This window comes from Mesocricetus auratus, unplaced genomic scaffold (assembly GCF_017639785.1).
Source record: "Mesocricetus auratus isolate SY011 unplaced genomic scaffold, BCM_Maur_2.0 Super-Scaffold_100022, whole genome shotgun sequence".
NCBI classification, from domain to species: Eukaryota; Metazoa; Chordata; class Mammalia; order Rodentia; family Cricetidae; genus Mesocricetus; species Mesocricetus auratus.
The window spans coordinates 6,781,677-6,798,964 of record NW_024429203.1 but is presented as its reverse complement, the minus strand read 5'-3'; the positions used below and the strand labels follow the sequence as shown (position 1 = coordinate 6,798,964).

Sequence of the window (17,288 nt, the reverse complement as noted above, 5' to 3'; positions counted from 1 at the left end):
CGCGCTTCAAGGACTTTAATGGACTACAACTTCCAGGGTGCCACGGAGAAGATCGCGAGCTACAAATTCTGGCCTGGGCAAGCTGGTCCAGGGTCAGAAGACTCGGAGCAGTTGTGGCTATGTTGCAGTGTGGCTCCCGGCGCCTTAGCTGTCTGCGCGCTGCTTTCCGGGCCCTGGCTCAGACCGACCGCCGGAGCGTCTCCTTATGCATCGATCGTAAGGCTCATCAGGGCGAAGGGACAGCGGGACTTTGGTGGGCATCTGTGCTGGCCCGGGTTTCTTGTCTGCTTGCTGACTCTGGGCTTCGTTCTGACACGTATACCCGACACCCTCGGTCCGGTCCTCAGGTCCCTTGAAGGACTCATTTCGTCCTTAGACCCTGTCCCGTCCCGGACCCGCTCCCTCCTTCCCGTTTACCCCTCCCTTACCGGCCCTGTCCCCCGAACCTACTCCCAAAGCTAGTAAGAGTTTGTAACCCAGGATGTGCTCTCAAGACCAGCTTCCTTGTGGTCCAAGTGACCGGCTGTCAATCCAGCATAGAGCTCCCTTCCCTTTCCCTCCCAGGCATGGCCCACGCTTTATAGAGGTGAAGAAAATTGTGACTTTTGTTGGTTGAAATAGTAGCAATAGATTCCCAAGGTAGCAAGAACGTAAGAACATATGTGCTGATCGAGATGGATGAAACAAAAGCTTTATTCACGTATGTGAATTTCGTAATTTATAATCTATTAACAGAAAACACTTAATGCAGGAAAAAGAAAGATAACCACATTGAGAAACCCTACCACAGATTACAAACAGATTGTTTAGGAACCTGGTAGAAAACTTAATGTAACTGGGCGTGTTAATCATTTAAACAAAACAAAACAAACAAACAAACAAAAACCAAAATTGCTTTCCTTCTGAAGCAATTTTAAAAATTATTTTTATGTACTTAAAATAAATATCCATTGTTTATGGCAGTATGACCTTGACGATTGAGAACAGATTAAAGTACATAAAGGCTGTTCTCTGTAGTACAGATTAAAGTACACCAAAGCATCTCTTTAGAAGACCAGAGATGCTTTTAAAGGCAATTAGAACTGAATCAACAAAGTCGCCTTGTTTGATACCAAAGCTAGTAAGAGTTTGTCCCAGTAACAAAGGAACGAAGTGTGAATTTTTCTAATATATGCTCATTTGATTTGAGCAACTTAGATACTTTTTCACTCTTTTTAAAGAAGATACTGAAGTTAGGGCCCTACCTCAATCAGTTTACTTTTTAGAGTCAGGTGTCATGATACAGCCCAGGCTGTCCTTAAATTTGTCATGAAGTTCAGACAGACCTTGAATTCATGATCCTCTGTGACCTTGCCAGTTCTGGGATTATAAAAATGATATGCTGGCTCCGATTTACTATTTAACTTGCCATCTCCATTTATTTTTCTCTAAGCAATGTTTTCCTACTGTGGGTCATTTCTGTTTCTAAAATTAACTGTGTTTATTATGTAAAAAGAATATGTGGTTACATATTGTATTTACATATATATATATATACATATATATATCTTATATAAAACTACTCTTAGAATGAAATTCTACATTTCTAAGTCTTCGGTTACCTGAACTTGCTTGTCTTAGGAAGTAGCCCTTTATTTTATCATAATATAATAAAGATTCATTAATATATATTAAAGCTAGATGTAGTGGCTCATACCTGTAATCCCAGTACATCAGAAGTTTAGATGGAGGATTACCTCAAGTTTGAGGTCAGCCTGAACTACATAGTAAATTGCATGGGCTACTGTAAGCATTTCGATGGATCAGATGGGACAGGTATTCTGGCACTCGGAGTCAGAGCATACTTGGATGGAAAGGTATCCTGGAGCTTGGGAGCCAAGGAATACCACAGGTCACAGTAAACATAGCATCTTACAGCCCTGCTTCAGGGAAAGGCTTCCCCAGTGTAACAGTTCTGCTCTGGCAGGAGAGGGTCCCTGGCGAAGTTGTTTCAGTTCAGCTCTAGTTCCCCAGAGAGCAAAATATACCAATGTTGCTCTGCCAGGGGAAGGTTTCTGGTGAGAGTGTTACAGCCCTGCTCAGCTCTGCTCTGCCCAGGGTCGTCTCTGCTCCTCTGCAAAACACCAGTGTGGCAGAGGACAGCTGGGCAGCCCAAACAGCCACAAGCTGAACAGACCCAGGGTTTATATAGTGCTTCTTAGGGGGCAGAGTTTTCCAGGGAGATTTCCTGGGTGGGGATTGGTCAGATTTTAATCCCTGAATTTAGAATGGCTCAATCTCCTGCTCAGGGATTGATTGGTTTTCTGCACAGATTAGGGTCAGATTCGGCTCTGGTTTCAGGACCAAAGTGGTCCTTTTTAGCCTTTAAACTCTAGTTTTAAGGTCAGGGTTTCTTTCACTGGCTTTGATTCCAGGGATGGAGTGTCCCCCCTTCCAGCTACAGAGTTAGTCTCTGTCTCAAAAAACTAGACCCAAACAAAACAAGTAACAACAAACTATATTGAGTTCTTGCTAGAAGTAAAATTCTGTGGCACTTCTTTATACCTTAAGGTCTTTGAATTATTACCATTTAAGTGTGTGTGTGTGCACGCGCATGTGTGTGTAAATGGACCATATTCATCTTTGTAACACCAGCATTGCCACACAATCAATCCTCAAATATTTGTTGGGTGCAAGGTTACTGGTACTGGAGGTCAAACTCCAGGGAGTTGTTGTGGCTGGACAAGTACTTACTGCTGAAGTATGACTCCAGCCCCATTGTGTTGCTTGTTGTTTAAATAGTGAGTTTACTGTGCAGTTGTTTTTTTTTTTGTTTTTTGTTTTTTCCCTTTTTTCTCCTAGTACCATGAGTTGAATTCAGGGCCTCACCCATGCTAGGCAAGGGCGTTGCCACTCAGCGGCATTCTTCCCGGTTCTTTTGCAGAAGAGCATTAAACTGATCTGTAACAGCTCTTGTACAAGAAAGCATGAAAAAAAAATGGTCTGCCACCCCCTCTCCCACCCCATAAGAAAACTGTGGGATTTTCTTTTGTTGTTGTTTTTTATTTTTTGGTTTTGTTTCTTTGTTTGTTTGTTTGGTCCCATGCCATATTCCAAAGGGTGATACCCTCAGGATTGTGCTGTGGGTCTCTGAGGTTCTCTAGATGCTTCACAACTTTCCCTTTCTGAGTTTCCTTCCTCCCTGCCTTTTGATACAGGGTCTTACTGTGTAGCCGTGAATATTCTGGGAACTCCCTATGTAGGTCCCGCTGGCCTCAGACTCACAGAGAGGCACCTGGATGCTGGCATTAAAGGTGTGAACTGCCTTGCTAGGCTTACCTTTTTACTGAGAATGACGCCGAGATCTTGTCTACAAGAACAGACTGTGCCTTCAACGCTTGTGTGCTATTGGGAGGACTGGGTATAGCTGGCAAGCGCCAAAGTAATGTATTGTCCAGAATGGCTTGTACCTTTCCTTGTAAGTCTACATCTGTGTTTTGCCACCCCATCTCTTCCTCATAGTTTTTCTTCAGTATTCATTAGTATCATAATGGCTAAAGTCTTCTAACTGAAGGACCATACCTTAGAACATAACTACATAGTATCTGAATGACTCTCCACCCCCCACAGCCATCTCCGTACCCTCACCTTTTACTGGGCCTCTACTCATTCCTTCCTGTAGTTTGCCCCCTGAGTCAGTTGTTCTCACAGAAAAAAGAGGAATGGATGTGAACAGTGTAGGTCTGTCATATCCTCCCTCCACAAGTTTCTGGGTCTGCTCCACTGCTCTGGCTCCTGGAATTCATTCTGACTTCTCTTCAAGTCTTAAAAGGTCAGTGCTTTTCACTGGAGTTTTGCCTAAGCTCTTTGCTTTCAGTGCCCAGCCTGTCTCTGTTGAGGTCTGCTTGATCTTAGAAAGTATGGAAAGTACTCTAACTAGTAGGTAGACAATCTTGCTTCCCAATTCAGTCCTACCTTCCTTACTGAATGTGGTCTTTGAGGATGAACATTAAAACCAAATTCTGTGTTGTATGGCTAGGGGACCAGGTTACTTATGTTAGTGTCTCTCACTATTTCCTCTGATGAGATGCTCTTATAGTGTAGCCTTTGTAAGCTTTGTGAGTACCTAGAAAATTTCCCTATTCATCTATCCTACTTGTCTATCATTGTCAATTTGCCAATTCATTCTCCTAAGCTTCATTTATCTCAGTCTAAGAGATGAAACAGTTACCCAAAGTCCTATCGCTAGTGGCTAAGACAAAAAACTCCCTAAGAGTTCAACTTCTATATTGGAGATTTAACTGTGTCTCAACATAAGAAAGCTTTATTTATTTATTTAAGACAGTATTATCCAGAGTTGTATGGCCATACTATTCCATTGCCATCTTAGTTGGAAAGTATGCCAAAGTACACAGATAATTATGATTTCTCAATTTTATGTTTTAATGTGAACATGTTGGTGGAAACAGTGACTGCTGCCAGATTGGGTGGGACTTTTTCAAGTTTTTTTTTAATGCAGAAAAGCTAGGACAGCCCATCGGAAAACATGCCATTTGAAGGCTTCTGTGTTTTTTATTTTTGTTTTGCAATGCTGATCTTGAACTGGGACCTCAATGAGGCAACCTTTTCGTTGGATTGTATCTGCAGCCCTTCATTTAAAAAAATGGATTTATGAGTAAGAGGAGATAAACAATTTTGAAAAGGCAGCTGACCCACTTGGAATTAAAGGAAAAATGGTGGGCCAGCAAGATGACTTAGTGGAGGTAATGGCACTTGCCACTGAGCATGATGGCCTGACTTTAATCCCCAAAACCTACTCCCAAAATCTGTCCTCTGACCCCCACGTGCACCTGCACACAAACACACATTCACACACAGAATGAATAAATACAGTCACATTTTAAAAGATAAGTAGTGCTATTTGATGAGTTAGTATCTTCTTGTATCCTGCGCAGGGCTGGACTAGAGCATGAGATCCTACCTCAAAAACAATAACAATGAAACACGTAAAAGATGGCACCATTCTCTTGCTCTGAAAGGATATGTCTAGGAAATGCATTCATTGTTAGTGAAACTCTTCTCTCATTTCCACCCCAGAATTGAGTATGTCTGGTCCTGTTCACAGCTTCCTTGGGACTAAATGAAGAACAGAAGGAATTTCAGAAAGTGGCCTTTGACTTTGCTGCTCGGGAAATGGCTCCCAAAATGGCAGAGTGGGATCAGAAGGTAGGCGTCTTCTTGTGGCTAGAAGTTCCAACCAAATGCCTGGTGAAATGACTCCCCTCTCCCTTTTTTAGACCTAACTGCTCAGTGTCTGTTCTCCACTCACTAACTCTTGCTGCAACTGTGAAAACTGATGGTAGATGTGTTAGATAGTTTGATGTCAGCTTGACGAAAACTGGCGTCATCAAAGAGGAAGGAGCCTCCAAAAGATGGGGCTGCAGCCAAGCCTGTAAGGCATTTTCTTAATTAGTGATTGATGTGGGAGGGCCCAGCCCATTGTGGGTGGGGCACCTCTAGACTGGTAGTCCTGAGTTCTAAAAGCAAGCAAGCCAGCAAGGAGCACTCCTCCATGGCCTTGCATCAGCTCCTGCCGTCTGCCCTGCTTGAGTTCCTGCTCTCACTGCTTTTGATAATGAGCTGTTGTATGGAACTGTGAGTGAACTAAACCCTCTCCTCCCCAAGTTGCTTTTGATCATTGTGTTTCATCACAGCCTAGTGACCCTGACTAGAACAGTAGATGACTCCTCATAGAAGTCATCCCAGACATCATGTAGCCATCTCTTGTCTTTCTTACTTGAATAGAAAACATTTTGGAGAACATATGTTAACTGATGCCACTATAAAATAGCAAGGGCATTTGAAGTTAAGAGAGTTCCTATAGTCTCCCAGATGCAAGCATCCTAATCCTTTCATTGTCCCCTCTAAAGGAAAGCCTGCCTCAGGACCGGTCCCTGACTGCCCTGCTCTCTTCTCTGTAGGAGCTGTTCCCTGTGGATGCGATGCGGAAGGCTGCACAGCTGGGCTTCGGGGGGATCTACGTACAGACAGACGTGGGTGGGTCTGGACTGTCTCGCCTCGATACGTCTGTCATCTTTGAAGCCTTAGCCACAGGCTGCACCAGCACCACTGCCTATATAAGCATCCACAAGTGAGCATCCACACCTAACAGCATGGTGGAGAGCCATGCTCACATGGGCTGGTAGGGAAACTTCAGACTCAGAAGAAGAAGATGAATCGTATTGAGTTGACAGTACCTGAGAAACTAGACTGTTACTGGTACACAGTAGGTCTGCAGCTGGCTGCTGGATTTGATTCTGTTGTCTTCTAAATTAGTGCTTGGGGAATCGGTTCTGCTGACCTTCTCCCAAGTCCCAGCAGACTACTCCAGTTTTCCTCAGTCTACAAATGAAACCTCCAGTAATTTGATAAAGTGATAGGAAAAACATTTACCTCTGATTTTTAGGACTCGTTAATCTGAGAAACACGTGGACCTCAGGTATAAATACCCTGAGAGTGTTTTTAAACTAGTCCCTTCCTTTGAAGTTGGACCTTTTCATTTGTCTCTTTCCTTCCCCGCTCGCCTGCTTTCATTTCTGCTTTGTTGCTCTTTGTTTCTTTCCCTGCCTCCGCCCCTGCCCCTGATTCTCTCTTCTGTCTTTGTTTCTGTCCATGCCTTTTCTCCTTGTCAGCATGTGTGCCTGGATTATTGATAGCTTTGGCAATGAGGAACAGAGGCACAAATTTTGCCCGCCGCTCTGTACCATGGAGAAGTTTGCTTCCTACTGCCTCACTGAACCAGGTGCGTTTGTCATCCCTGCAAGTGGCACCTAGCAAGGAGAGAAGTGGAACCTGTGTGGTCACTGAGCAAGCTCAACCACTGGCGCATAATCTGGCTTACCAAATATTTGGTTGTGGAGTATAGGTCCCAGAGGCCTTTAGATCAGAGTTCCTCCTGGCTGCACACCTCTGTTAGCTGGTTTGTTAGAGACAGTGAACTGCTTGGTGCAAGCAGTTTTTACCAAGTAGGAAGAATTCCTTGGCCATGTGGACTTTAAAATAGTGCATGATGAACTCTCTGAGGAGGATTTCCAGGATGTGGAACTGTGTTGAGCTCCTTCCTCTTCGCTGACTCCCTTCCTTGTTTGTTCCCTTTGGGTCCCTATTTCAGGAAGTGGGAGTGATGCTGCATCTCTTCTAACCTCAGCCAAACGACAAGGAGATCATTACATCCTCAATGGTTCCAAGGTAAGAGCATGCATTCCCAGGGCCACTGGGGGCCCTCCCTCATGCCCCCAATTGCCCTCAGTTCTTTTGAGTCTGTGAATTAACATTCCCACGTAGGAGTTTACGTGGTGGGAAGTGTATCTTTTACGATCCAACTCTACACAATCGCATGAGTTTTTGTCTCCTTTCTATTCTTACAAACTAAATCCCTGATACTGGAGACACTGCCAGAGCCTTTTACCACCCTTTACCCATTCTCTGCATCATGCCTTTGTTCTCTTGTCAGGAGTGTTCCAGTGGTTTTCTCAGATGTCAGGCTCCAAACTCATGCATTCCCTTATCCTCACACACCCCGTCTCCACCCGCAGGCCTTTATCAGTGGGGGTGGTGAGTCAGACATCTATGTGGTCATGTGCCGAACTGGAGGATCAGGCCCCAAAGGCATCTCGTGCATAGTGGTTGAGAAGGGAACCCCTGGCCTTAGCTTTGGCAAGAAGGAGAAGAAGGTGAGTGGCTACTCAACTGTGAGCAGCTCAAGTTGTGAGTCTCTGCTCTCTGTCAGACCAACTCCTGCCCTGTTTCACGGAATACTTCAAGAGTGAGTATGTAACAGGGACGCCTGGGAAAAGACAAGCTTTGCCGTCTGGTCTCATAAGCTGCGATTGTTTAACTTCTGTGGTTTTTTTCCTGAGGCCACTTTTGTTCTTTTTTTTCTTTTTCTCTTTTTCTGTGCTGTACATTTATGCGCATGTCTTGGCGGGGAATTGATGTTGGGTGTCTTCCTCGGTTGTTTTCCCCCCTTACTTTTTGGTCAGGGTCTCCTTTAATTTAACTACTTCACTTTTATTGTTATTGTTTTTGAGGCAGGGTCTTACTATGTAGTCCTGGTTGTTCTCGCTCTGTAGACAAGGCTGGTCTCAGACTCACAGAGATCTACCTGCCTCTGCCATTGTGCCTGGCCAGACAGCATCTCCTTATGAGCCTGGAGCTTGCCTCTTCGGTGAGACTGGCTGACCAGTAAGTTCCAGGATCCTCCTGTCACCACCTTCCAGATGCACCCGGCTTGCCATGTAGGTACTGAGGATTGAACTCCCGGCCTTGAGCATGAGCAGCAAACACATTAGCATTGAGCCATCTACCCAGTCCTTGCCCTATATTGCTTACCCAGCTTTCACCATACTTTGTTATCTCAGAAAGAGACACTTACGAAGATCTGATGCATGCCAGAAGTCTCAGGACACTTTCCTTCTCTAAACAAAAGTAAAATACTCATCGACAGGGAGAGGCTGTAGGGGTTTCAGCCATGTGAGGACTTGTTTCCACAAGTGCTTTGACAAGTAAGATGCTCCTAGGATTAAGAAACCCCATATCGCAGGTCCTGAACAGGAAACTTGTGATAATGTAATTGCTGATAAGTTAGGGCCCATTGAGTTATTTTAAGGACAGGTAATCAAAACAGGAGTGCCGTTGTTGCCCTTAGATTAGACTTTTGGAGATAAGTTGGGTATGGAACCCCTAAATACTTCCTACATCTACACAGGGTTTACACATTTTTCTTCATGATGCTTTCAGGCTCCTAACAACTGCCAAGGAGTTAAATATAGGTTTGAGTGCCTCCTCTCTTTTGTAGCATAAGTCATTATATGCCTACAGTGTTTAAAGCTATGAGCTGACTCCTGCAAGGATACAGAATCCTTTGTAAGGAGTCTTTTTCTGTCCTGCCAGCCAGCCCCCAAATAATGACATGGAGACTTATTATTAATCATGGAAGCTAAGTCTATAGCTTAGGCTTGTTCCTAACTAGCTCTTATAACTTAAATCAACCCATTTCTATCAATCCATGTTCTACCATGTGGTGATACTTCTCTTCCATCTTGCACATCCTGTTTCCTCTCTGTGTCTCCTGGCATCCCTGCACACGTAAATTCCTTCTCTTCCTTCCTCTCCCTGGAAATCTCTCCTGTACCTCCTGCCTAGCTATTAGCCATTCATCTTTTTATTAGACCAATAACAGCAATATATCTTCACATAGTGTACAAACATCCCACAATAATCCTTGGTCGTCTCGAGCCCTGTTTGAACTTATGTGTATAGAATCTCTATAGCTGGCCATGGTGGTGCACACATATGATTCCATCATTCGGAACAGTAGGATTGCAAGTACTAGGCCATGTGACACACACGCACCAAAATTATTATTATTATTATTTTTTTTTTACGAGACAGGGTTTCTCTGTATTGTTTTGGAGGCTGTCAGTCCAGCCTGGCCTCGAACTCACAGAGATCCGCCTGCCTCTGCCTCCCGAGTGCTGGAATTAAAGGCATGCGCCACCACCGCCCGGCCACACACCAAAACTATAACAACAAAAATATTTGCCTGTTTTCAGAAGCAAAAAGGCATTTTTCCATGTATAGATGAGGTTGCAGTAAATAAGATAGAGTCTAGATTCTTTCAGTTGTCATACTTAACAATATTAATGAGTTTATGGGAGGAGGATAATTATTTACTTTAACTTCCATTTTAAAGTATCTAGGTTGGGTTTTTTCAACTGTCCCTTTCACAGTCCCATGTCTCCCAGCAGCTGTGTTGCTTGTAAGCAATCAAAAAAGTCAAAGACAATACAATCCTATAGAGGATCCAGACTCCCTTTGTATTTCCCATCTCTACATGGCTTACTCTTTATTGTTATTATTATTTATAAACTATTTACTTTTTCTATGACTGTCTATAAAAATGTACCATGTTTCTTTTGGGCCACCAACCAGCTCCCAAATCATGACATGGAGACTTTTATTAGTTTTGAATGCTTGGCTTTGCTCAGGCTCATTTCTGGCTAGCTCTTTTAACTTAGCCTGTTTCTCTTTATTTACCTTTTGCCTTAAGGCTTTTCACTTTTCTTTCCTTCTGTATATCTTACCTTTACTGCCTTTTTTTTTTTTTTTTTTTTTTTTTGTCTGCTATTTGGCAGTTGCCTGGCTGGCTCTGGGGGAATCCCTCATTCTCTCCTCCTTGTTCTCATTCCTCCTGTTGGTCTCTGCCTCACAGCCCCGCCTATCCCTCTCCTGCCTACCTATTGGCCACTCGCTTTCTATTAGACCCATCAGATGCCTTAGGCAGGCAAGGCGAAACAGTTGTACACATCTTTCAGTAATTAAACTCATATCCTTACATCCTTAAACAAATGTACCATAAACAAATGTAACACACCTCTACACAGTTAAAGTAATATTCTGCAGAATAAACAAATGTAACACATCTTTGCCTGGTTAAAATAATATTCCACAACACAGAGGGCATCATTTGCCCCTTCCTCTAGCCCCCTATAGCTTTTCTAGTGCCTTAGGGAAGAATTCTCTCCATATAGGAACAGAAAGCAGATTGTGTGGCTTGGGCACATGTGCATGCTTGTGTAGGTGTATATGGAGGCTGAGGGTAGCTTTGGGTGCTGTCATAGTGCTTTTCTATTGCTGTGAGGAGTCACTGTGACCAAGACAACTTATAAAATAAACCATTCAATTTGGGGCTCCCAATTCCAGAGGGGTTAGAGTCCATGACAGTCATGTACTTACGTACATTCTGGTACACAGGCAGCAGGCAGAGAGAGAGAGCTAACTATGAGTGACTTTTAGGACCTTAGAGCCAACCCCCAGTGACATACTTCCTCCAACAAGTCACATCCCCTAGTCCTTCCCAAACAGTTCTGCCACCTACTGACCAAAATTCAAATAGATGAACCCAAGGGGGGGCGGCATTCCCATTCAAATGTCCTCTCACTCTCCTCTGTTTTTTTTTTTCTTTTTTTTTATTGTTTTGTTTTGTTTTGAGACAGGGCCTGCTACTGATTCGAACACATGGGTTTGTTAGATTTTCTGGTCAGTGAGCTATAGGAATCTGCCTGCTTTCATTCCTCCATTTCCATACACACACCAGTTGCAGATGTGTGTGTAGTAACATCTGGCTCTTTATTTGGGTACTAGGGATTAAACTGAGGACTTCTTGCCTGTGTAGCAGGTGTTTCTACCACTGAGCCACAAAGACACATACTGTTTACAGTAAAGATTTCATAGGTGTAAGAAGGTCGCAACTATTTGTAGTTTGTTTCTTTAATGACTAGACATTCTTAAGGTCAAAATTTTCAAATACATTCTTGCTTTCAGATGTCTGTATTCAGTTTGAAGAGATGAAATATAGAGGTAGCCATTACACAGGCCAGCAATGGGAAGTTTCAGACTTTGGGTAGAGACTACAGGGGCATAGAAGAGGATAAATTCTTTGACTTTTGACTTCCTGAGACTGGATCTCCATGGAGCCCAGACTGACCTCAAACTTGCTGTGTAGTAAAAGATCACCTTGAACTCCTGCTCCTCCTGCCTCTGTGCCCAAGTGCTAGGTTTGCAAGCAGGCGCCACCATGCCTGGCTAGAAAGTTTTTTGTTAGGAAATGATGTAAAGGCCATGTTTTCCAGGTAGGAGGGAGCTCAGGCATTGCGTATAGTTCATGGTTTTCCTGAGCTGCCTTGTTGAGACCGAAGCTCCTTTGAGTTTCTGAGTACCTTGAGGAGGAGCCGACAGGGATGAAGTAGTGAGGCCTTTCTATTTATACATGAAATGTCAGAGTGAGACTTTGGTAACAGGATCTACGAACTTTCTAGCTCAGCTTTTGTACTTTTATGTAAGGAGGCAAAGATCATGAAGAAGTGATTTGTCCAAAGATGGAAATTATGACCAGGTTGATTGGTTCTCAAGTTTTTCTGTGCTTAAATCTGACATATCCAGTGATGTTCCAGTAAGACATTTTTCTTGGAGAAACAAAACAAAAACTCGTATTTGTGACATTTGCCATTCAATGACTGATTTCAAACCACCATTGCAAGTTCATAGAAGGCCAAGTTAGAAGAAACGATGTAATTGTTCCTAGTGAGTTGATATCACATTACTGAATCTCACTGAAGCTAAATGTTAGATCAGGGCTCCCCAGCACAATGCATGCTATTTATCTTGTCCAGGTGTAGCACCTTTTAGGGACAAGAGACCTTTGAGAGAAGTGTGCTTATTGTTCACAAGGCCTCTAAAAGTAAACTTTTTGTGCTTGCTTTGGCAGCACATATGCTAAAAGTAAACTTTCCCAAATAATCTCTCATAGAAGTTGTATTCATAGAGACACTGAAAAGGAAGACAGATCTGGCCCTGATCCTACAAGACGTGAGAAGTATTTGTAGATAGAGTACACAAAGTGTAATATGTTACACTGTGTTACCCAGGCACGGGAGACTCAGACCTATAATCCTGGCACTGGGAGCCTAAGGCAGGAAGAGCACACTACAGATCAGTCTGGACTACACAGTAGGAAACACCATGTTAAAAAATAAACCAAGCACTGCTTACCTGAAATAAGCATCTTTTCTAAGTAACAATAAACCTTTACATCTGAACTTTTTTCTTCCTCTGTTTTGTGTTCTTATGGGTTTAAGTGTCAGGGTACTGGAACCCAAACTTTACAAGCTTCTGTCTACAGGGAAGGCTGCCCTGCTTGGGGAATCCTTGGGCAACCACCCAGACCCTGATTTTTGCCAGGTGGGGTGGAACTCACAGCCAACCCGAGCAGTGATCTTTGAAGACTGTGCTGTTCCTGTGGACAACAGGATTGGGAGCGAGGGGCAGGGCTTTCTCATCGCCATGAAAGGACTGAACGGAGGAAGGATCAATGTTGGTGAGGCCAGAAAGGAATTGGGGAAGGGAGGCAAAAGCTGAGGCTAGCAGCTGTCCAAGCCCAGCTGAAGTCCTGACTCCTCCTCTCTAGCATCCTGCTCTCTTGGGGCTGCTCATGCTTCAGTTGTCCTTACCCAAGAGCACCTCAAGGTCCGGAAGCAGTTTGGAGCACCTCTAGCCAGAAACCAGGTAAGACACCTGGGGTCTGCATTTGTATTCTGTTGAGATCTTCCCTAGGGTCCACAGTCTTGGTGGAATTGGGTGGGGCTGGTACACATTTAGAATTTTCCACCCTCTTAATCAGAAGGTATGTTTCACGTGTACCTGTGCCTTCTTTCAGGAGGCAGTAATACCAAGGCAAGCAAAGAAGGCTTTAGAGATGGCAAGAGACTTTGACGTACCTAGGAAGAGTATCTAATTTGAGATATCTTTGCACATGTGCATGGCATGCATGTGGGTGCACGTGTGCATGAGTGTACACACACAATTACATCCGTGTCATAGTGCATATGTGGAAGTCAGGGGATAGTTTCAGATGTTGGTTCTCTCCTACCATGGGATCATCTGGGGGGGTAGAACTCAGAGTGTTAGTTCTGTATGTGTATAAGTACCTCTACTCGCAGAGCTAGCTTAAGATGTCTTATCAGTAGTTCCAGATCAGGTAGATCCCAGATGGCCTGTCTAAACCAACGTGTCCTTTTTGGTTCCATTCTCTCCTGTGGCTGCAGCACCTGCAATTCCAGTTAGCAGACATGGCCACCAGGCTGGTTGCCTCCCGGCTGATGATCCGAACTGCGGCAGTGGCTTTGCAGGAGGGGCGGGATGATGCAGTGGCCTTGTGCTCCATGGCCAAGCTCTTTGCTACGGATGAATGCTTTACTGTAAGTGACAAGTCTTCTGGCCTTCCTGACATAGACAGAAAGCGCTGCTCTGCTTGGGGATTTTGAGAGAGATGAGCCATCTATAGAACCCTAGCCTCCTGTGAATCACTTTGGGACTTAAGAATCCAAATGAATTTGCAAAAGGCCTGCAATGAAGCTCTCCCTGTTGCCTTTGTAGCCTTCTCTGTGATACTAAGTGCATCAGTAAGACTCTGTCTTTCGAATGTGTTCTAGATGAAGCACATCTCTCTAAGGTAATGATGCCAGCCCAAATTTAGCACTAATTGCCCCATTTACTTAAGCATGGAGCTGTTTCCATGCTGAGACCACATGGCCACCAGGTGGCGTCGGAACTTCCTCTAATCAGTCAGGGTGGTTGTAGATAGCTTTGCCTCCAGAACAGCATAATGAAGAAATGCAGATGTTTGTGCATTGTTCAGTGGGAGGACTGCCTTTGTGTCTGACCATTTAGAATCTGGAACTCCTCTTGGGCTCTGTTCATTCTCTCATTGTTTATAGCAGACTGCCAGGCTGAGGTTTGGAGTGGGGAGGGAAGTAAGTACTCCACAGGCTTCCTGGGACCAAAGACTTCTATCTGCTCCCTGTCTCTCAGCAGATCTGCAACCAGGCTTTGCAGATGCACGGGGGCTATGGCTACCTGAAGGATTATGCTGTTCAGCAGTATATGCGGGACGCCAGGGTCCACCAAATCCTAGAAGGTAAAACTTTGCAGAGTTCGTTTTATTGCTATGCTTTTCCCAACCTATCTCAGTACTTCTGAGCTGGGATCCTGCCAGGCCCTGTGTTTTTTTCTCCATTCTTGCTTTCCTCAGCCCCTCTCTGAGACTGGTCTCCTGCTACGTTAGAAAGCTCCCTAAGCTGGGAGCCAGGAGACTCTGCTTTACCCTCACGAGTGAGGCATCACTCCACTTCTTTTCGTAGATTTCAAAGAAGGTTCCAACCGAACTGGTATGTGAGCAGTCTTGTTGAAAAGCACCCTGGTGATAGTTTGTACTGTGGTAAAGAACTTGGACCTCAGGGATCCTAAATGTCCAAATAGTGGTCTGGCAGTTGCACTGTCTAAATGTTATCCTCATCAGCATTGCCGGTATAGTGTTTAGTAAAATCGTCAGCGTGTGGCTTTCTCCTTTAACTACAGACATCTGTCGGGCAACTGTGTGAGCTGCTAGTCAGATGCAGAGTGTGCCTTCCATTCAGCAGTCAGAGCATTAGTCAGGAAGGACCACAGCTCTGTCCCGGCTAGTGTAGGCAGCCAGGGCTGCCACAGGACTGGGGAGCGTGGGATGGAAGCTTCTCTTGTGCTTCTTGGTGAAACAGTGTAGGGGTATTTATTGGGGTCACAGAAGACTCTGAGGATTTGCTTCCCTGCCTTCAAAGGGGTCCATGTCATACCTGAGTGGGCACCGTAATCTCCTCCTGAGGAACTTGCAAGCAGGCTGCTGGGTCCACCTTCAGAGTTTCTGCTCCACTGGGCCGAGCAAAGGCTGTGGTCACTGGTATGGAAACAGTCTGAGCCCCACTGTCCCTGTGTCTGAATTCTAATCCTAGAGGACTGCTTTCTATACAGACTTGAGCTCTAACCTTTACATGACTCAGGCCCTTATACTGAAATGAAACTTTCAGAGGATTTTGAATGGGAAATGTCACCCCTTTTCAAGGAAGTTTGGATTTGGCTTTCTTTGAGATGGTGTGATTATTGGTTCCACAGGGGTTTTACTTTGTAGTTTGTTTGTACTGAAGGACACTATTAAAAATAAAATGAGCTATTAATTCCCTACTTCAAGACAAATGTTTTATGCTTTAGTTTTCTGACTACAAAAGAAGTATGTATTGTTGAAAATCTATAAAATATACAAAAAGTAAAAGAATCATTCAGGTTTCTACATTTAGGATTATATATACATACCTACATATATATAAATATATATATATATTTAAATTCTTTGGACTTTTTTCTATCCTTTTACAAGTACGATGAAATTTTAAAAATTAAGTTATACTATTTTTCTTTTACTTCTTTAATTTAATACAATTATTTTTATCCTCAGGAGAGGTGTCTTAAAAAATGTAAATAGTATTCCACTGAGCCAGCAAGATGGCTTCATTGGTAAAGGCACTTACTGCCAAGCCTGAAGGCCTGAATTTGATCCAGGACCCACATGGCAGAAGGAGAAAAACAGTCATGCAAGTTTTCCTCTGACCTTCACATGTACACCACGTTGTGGGTGTACCCACACACATACACCCACTCGCACACACAGTAAATACATGTAATTAAAAAAATTAAGGCATAAATATTATTGGGTTGATGTTGTACATCTGTAGTCCTAGCACTGGTAGGAACAGGAAGGTCAGGAGTCCAAGGTCATCCTCAACCATATATCAAGTTCAAGGAAAGCCTGGGCTACATTAGACCCAGTCTCAAACCAAACAACAAGACCTGTAAATACTGCCTCTTACACTGTCATTTTTGTGTAATTACAAAAGAAGCAGCAGTTGTAGTTTAAATCCATGACTGCCCTTTTCCTACTGAATCCTTCGTTGTTCCTTTTGCAGGTAGCAATGAAGTAATGAGGATGCTGATCTCTCGAAGCCTGCTTCAGGACTAGCTCCCAAACTGAGAGTCTAGCCTGGGTTCATGTGCAGCCACCGTCAGTGTTGAGTGCTCATACAGGTTGCCCAGTTGCAAGTGGATCCTGGAGTAGGTTGAGGAGCTGCACTCTTCTGACAGAACCTGAGTCGTTAGCAGCAGTGCTGGTGCTAAGACAGGGACAGGTTTCTCAGGGCTGGAAGGGCCCTGAGGAGCCACACCAGGAGACCTGCCACCTGCTTTCCTCATTCTGGAAAGACAAACGGTCGGCGCTATGACTTGGATCCATGCTATGCAGTTTGCTGATTTCTGTCTTAGGGTCTGGGTACTTCAATGAAGCTTTTCCTGATTGTAGATGCAAAGTGTGGGCAGGCAAGGGCAGTGGACATCCTGTTTCTGTTCGGCACTGGCAGGGGCTCAGGACAGCACTCCTGAACTCAGATCATGATTATTTGGGGACCTACTGTTAAGCTATGAATTAGGGTATTCCTTTACTCCTGCCATCATGTAATAAATGTCAAGGGCTAAGGTTATTTGGAACACTTGAATTTTTATATGGGCTTTTATTTCCTCTTTTTAAGTACTTTTATTAGTACCTTGGTAAATAAAATCTACCTCTTTACTATCTCTTTCAACTATAAGCCTTAAAACTGTAGTTTATTTTATTCAATATTTAATTGGATTTTAGAAAGATGAGGAATGTCTCCTAAGGCAGTTTGTCTTTTAAAAAGTACATCCTTTAATTTATAATTCTGCCATCAAAACATTATTTGTCACGTATGGAAGTCTAAGTATTACTCAGTGATTAGGACTTTGGGGAAAACCCTAGTACAGATGATTATTTAGTCCATCTTCTGATGTTTAGAAAAGAGAAGTGTGCA

At 43.8% G+C, this 17,288-nt stretch overlaps 2 protein-coding genes across 2 annotated transcripts in view; one reads left to right on the top strand and one right to left on the bottom strand.

Annotated features, from left to right (window-relative positions):
• The window catches only part of Thyn1 (thymocyte nuclear protein 1), a 36,766-nt gene that overhangs the window by 8,604 nt on the left and 10,874 nt on the right, over positions 1-17,288 (bottom strand). The window lies entirely within an intron of this gene.
• Acad8 (acyl-CoA dehydrogenase family member 8) lies at positions 67-17,042 on the top strand. Its single transcript, XM_040729708.1, has 12 exons — positions 67-216; positions 3,198-3,293; positions 5,105-5,205; positions 5,961-6,130; positions 6,672-6,781; positions 7,151-7,227; positions 7,575-7,712; positions 12,781-12,916; positions 13,007-13,104; positions 13,644-13,796; positions 14,413-14,515; positions 16,374-17,042. Exons 1-12 carry the CDS (start codon positions 120-122, stop codon positions 16,424-16,426), a joined length of 1,332 nt encoding a protein of 443 aa, XP_040585642.1. The 5' UTR covers positions 67-119; the 3' UTR covers positions 16,427-17,042.

Coding starts and splice junctions, on each gene's coding strand:
- Acad8 (XM_040729708.1), top strand. CDS start 120: ATGTTGCAGTGTGGCTCCCGGCGCCTTAGCTGTCTGCGCGCTGCTTTC. Junction 7,713..12,780: donor TTGGCAAGAAGGAGAAGAAG/GTGAGTGGCTAC, acceptor GATTTTTGCCAG/GTGGGGTGGAACTCACAGCC. Junction 14,516..16,373: donor GGTCCACCAAATCCTAGAAG/GTAAAACTTTGC, acceptor TTCCTTTTGCAG/GTAGCAATGAAGTAATGAGG.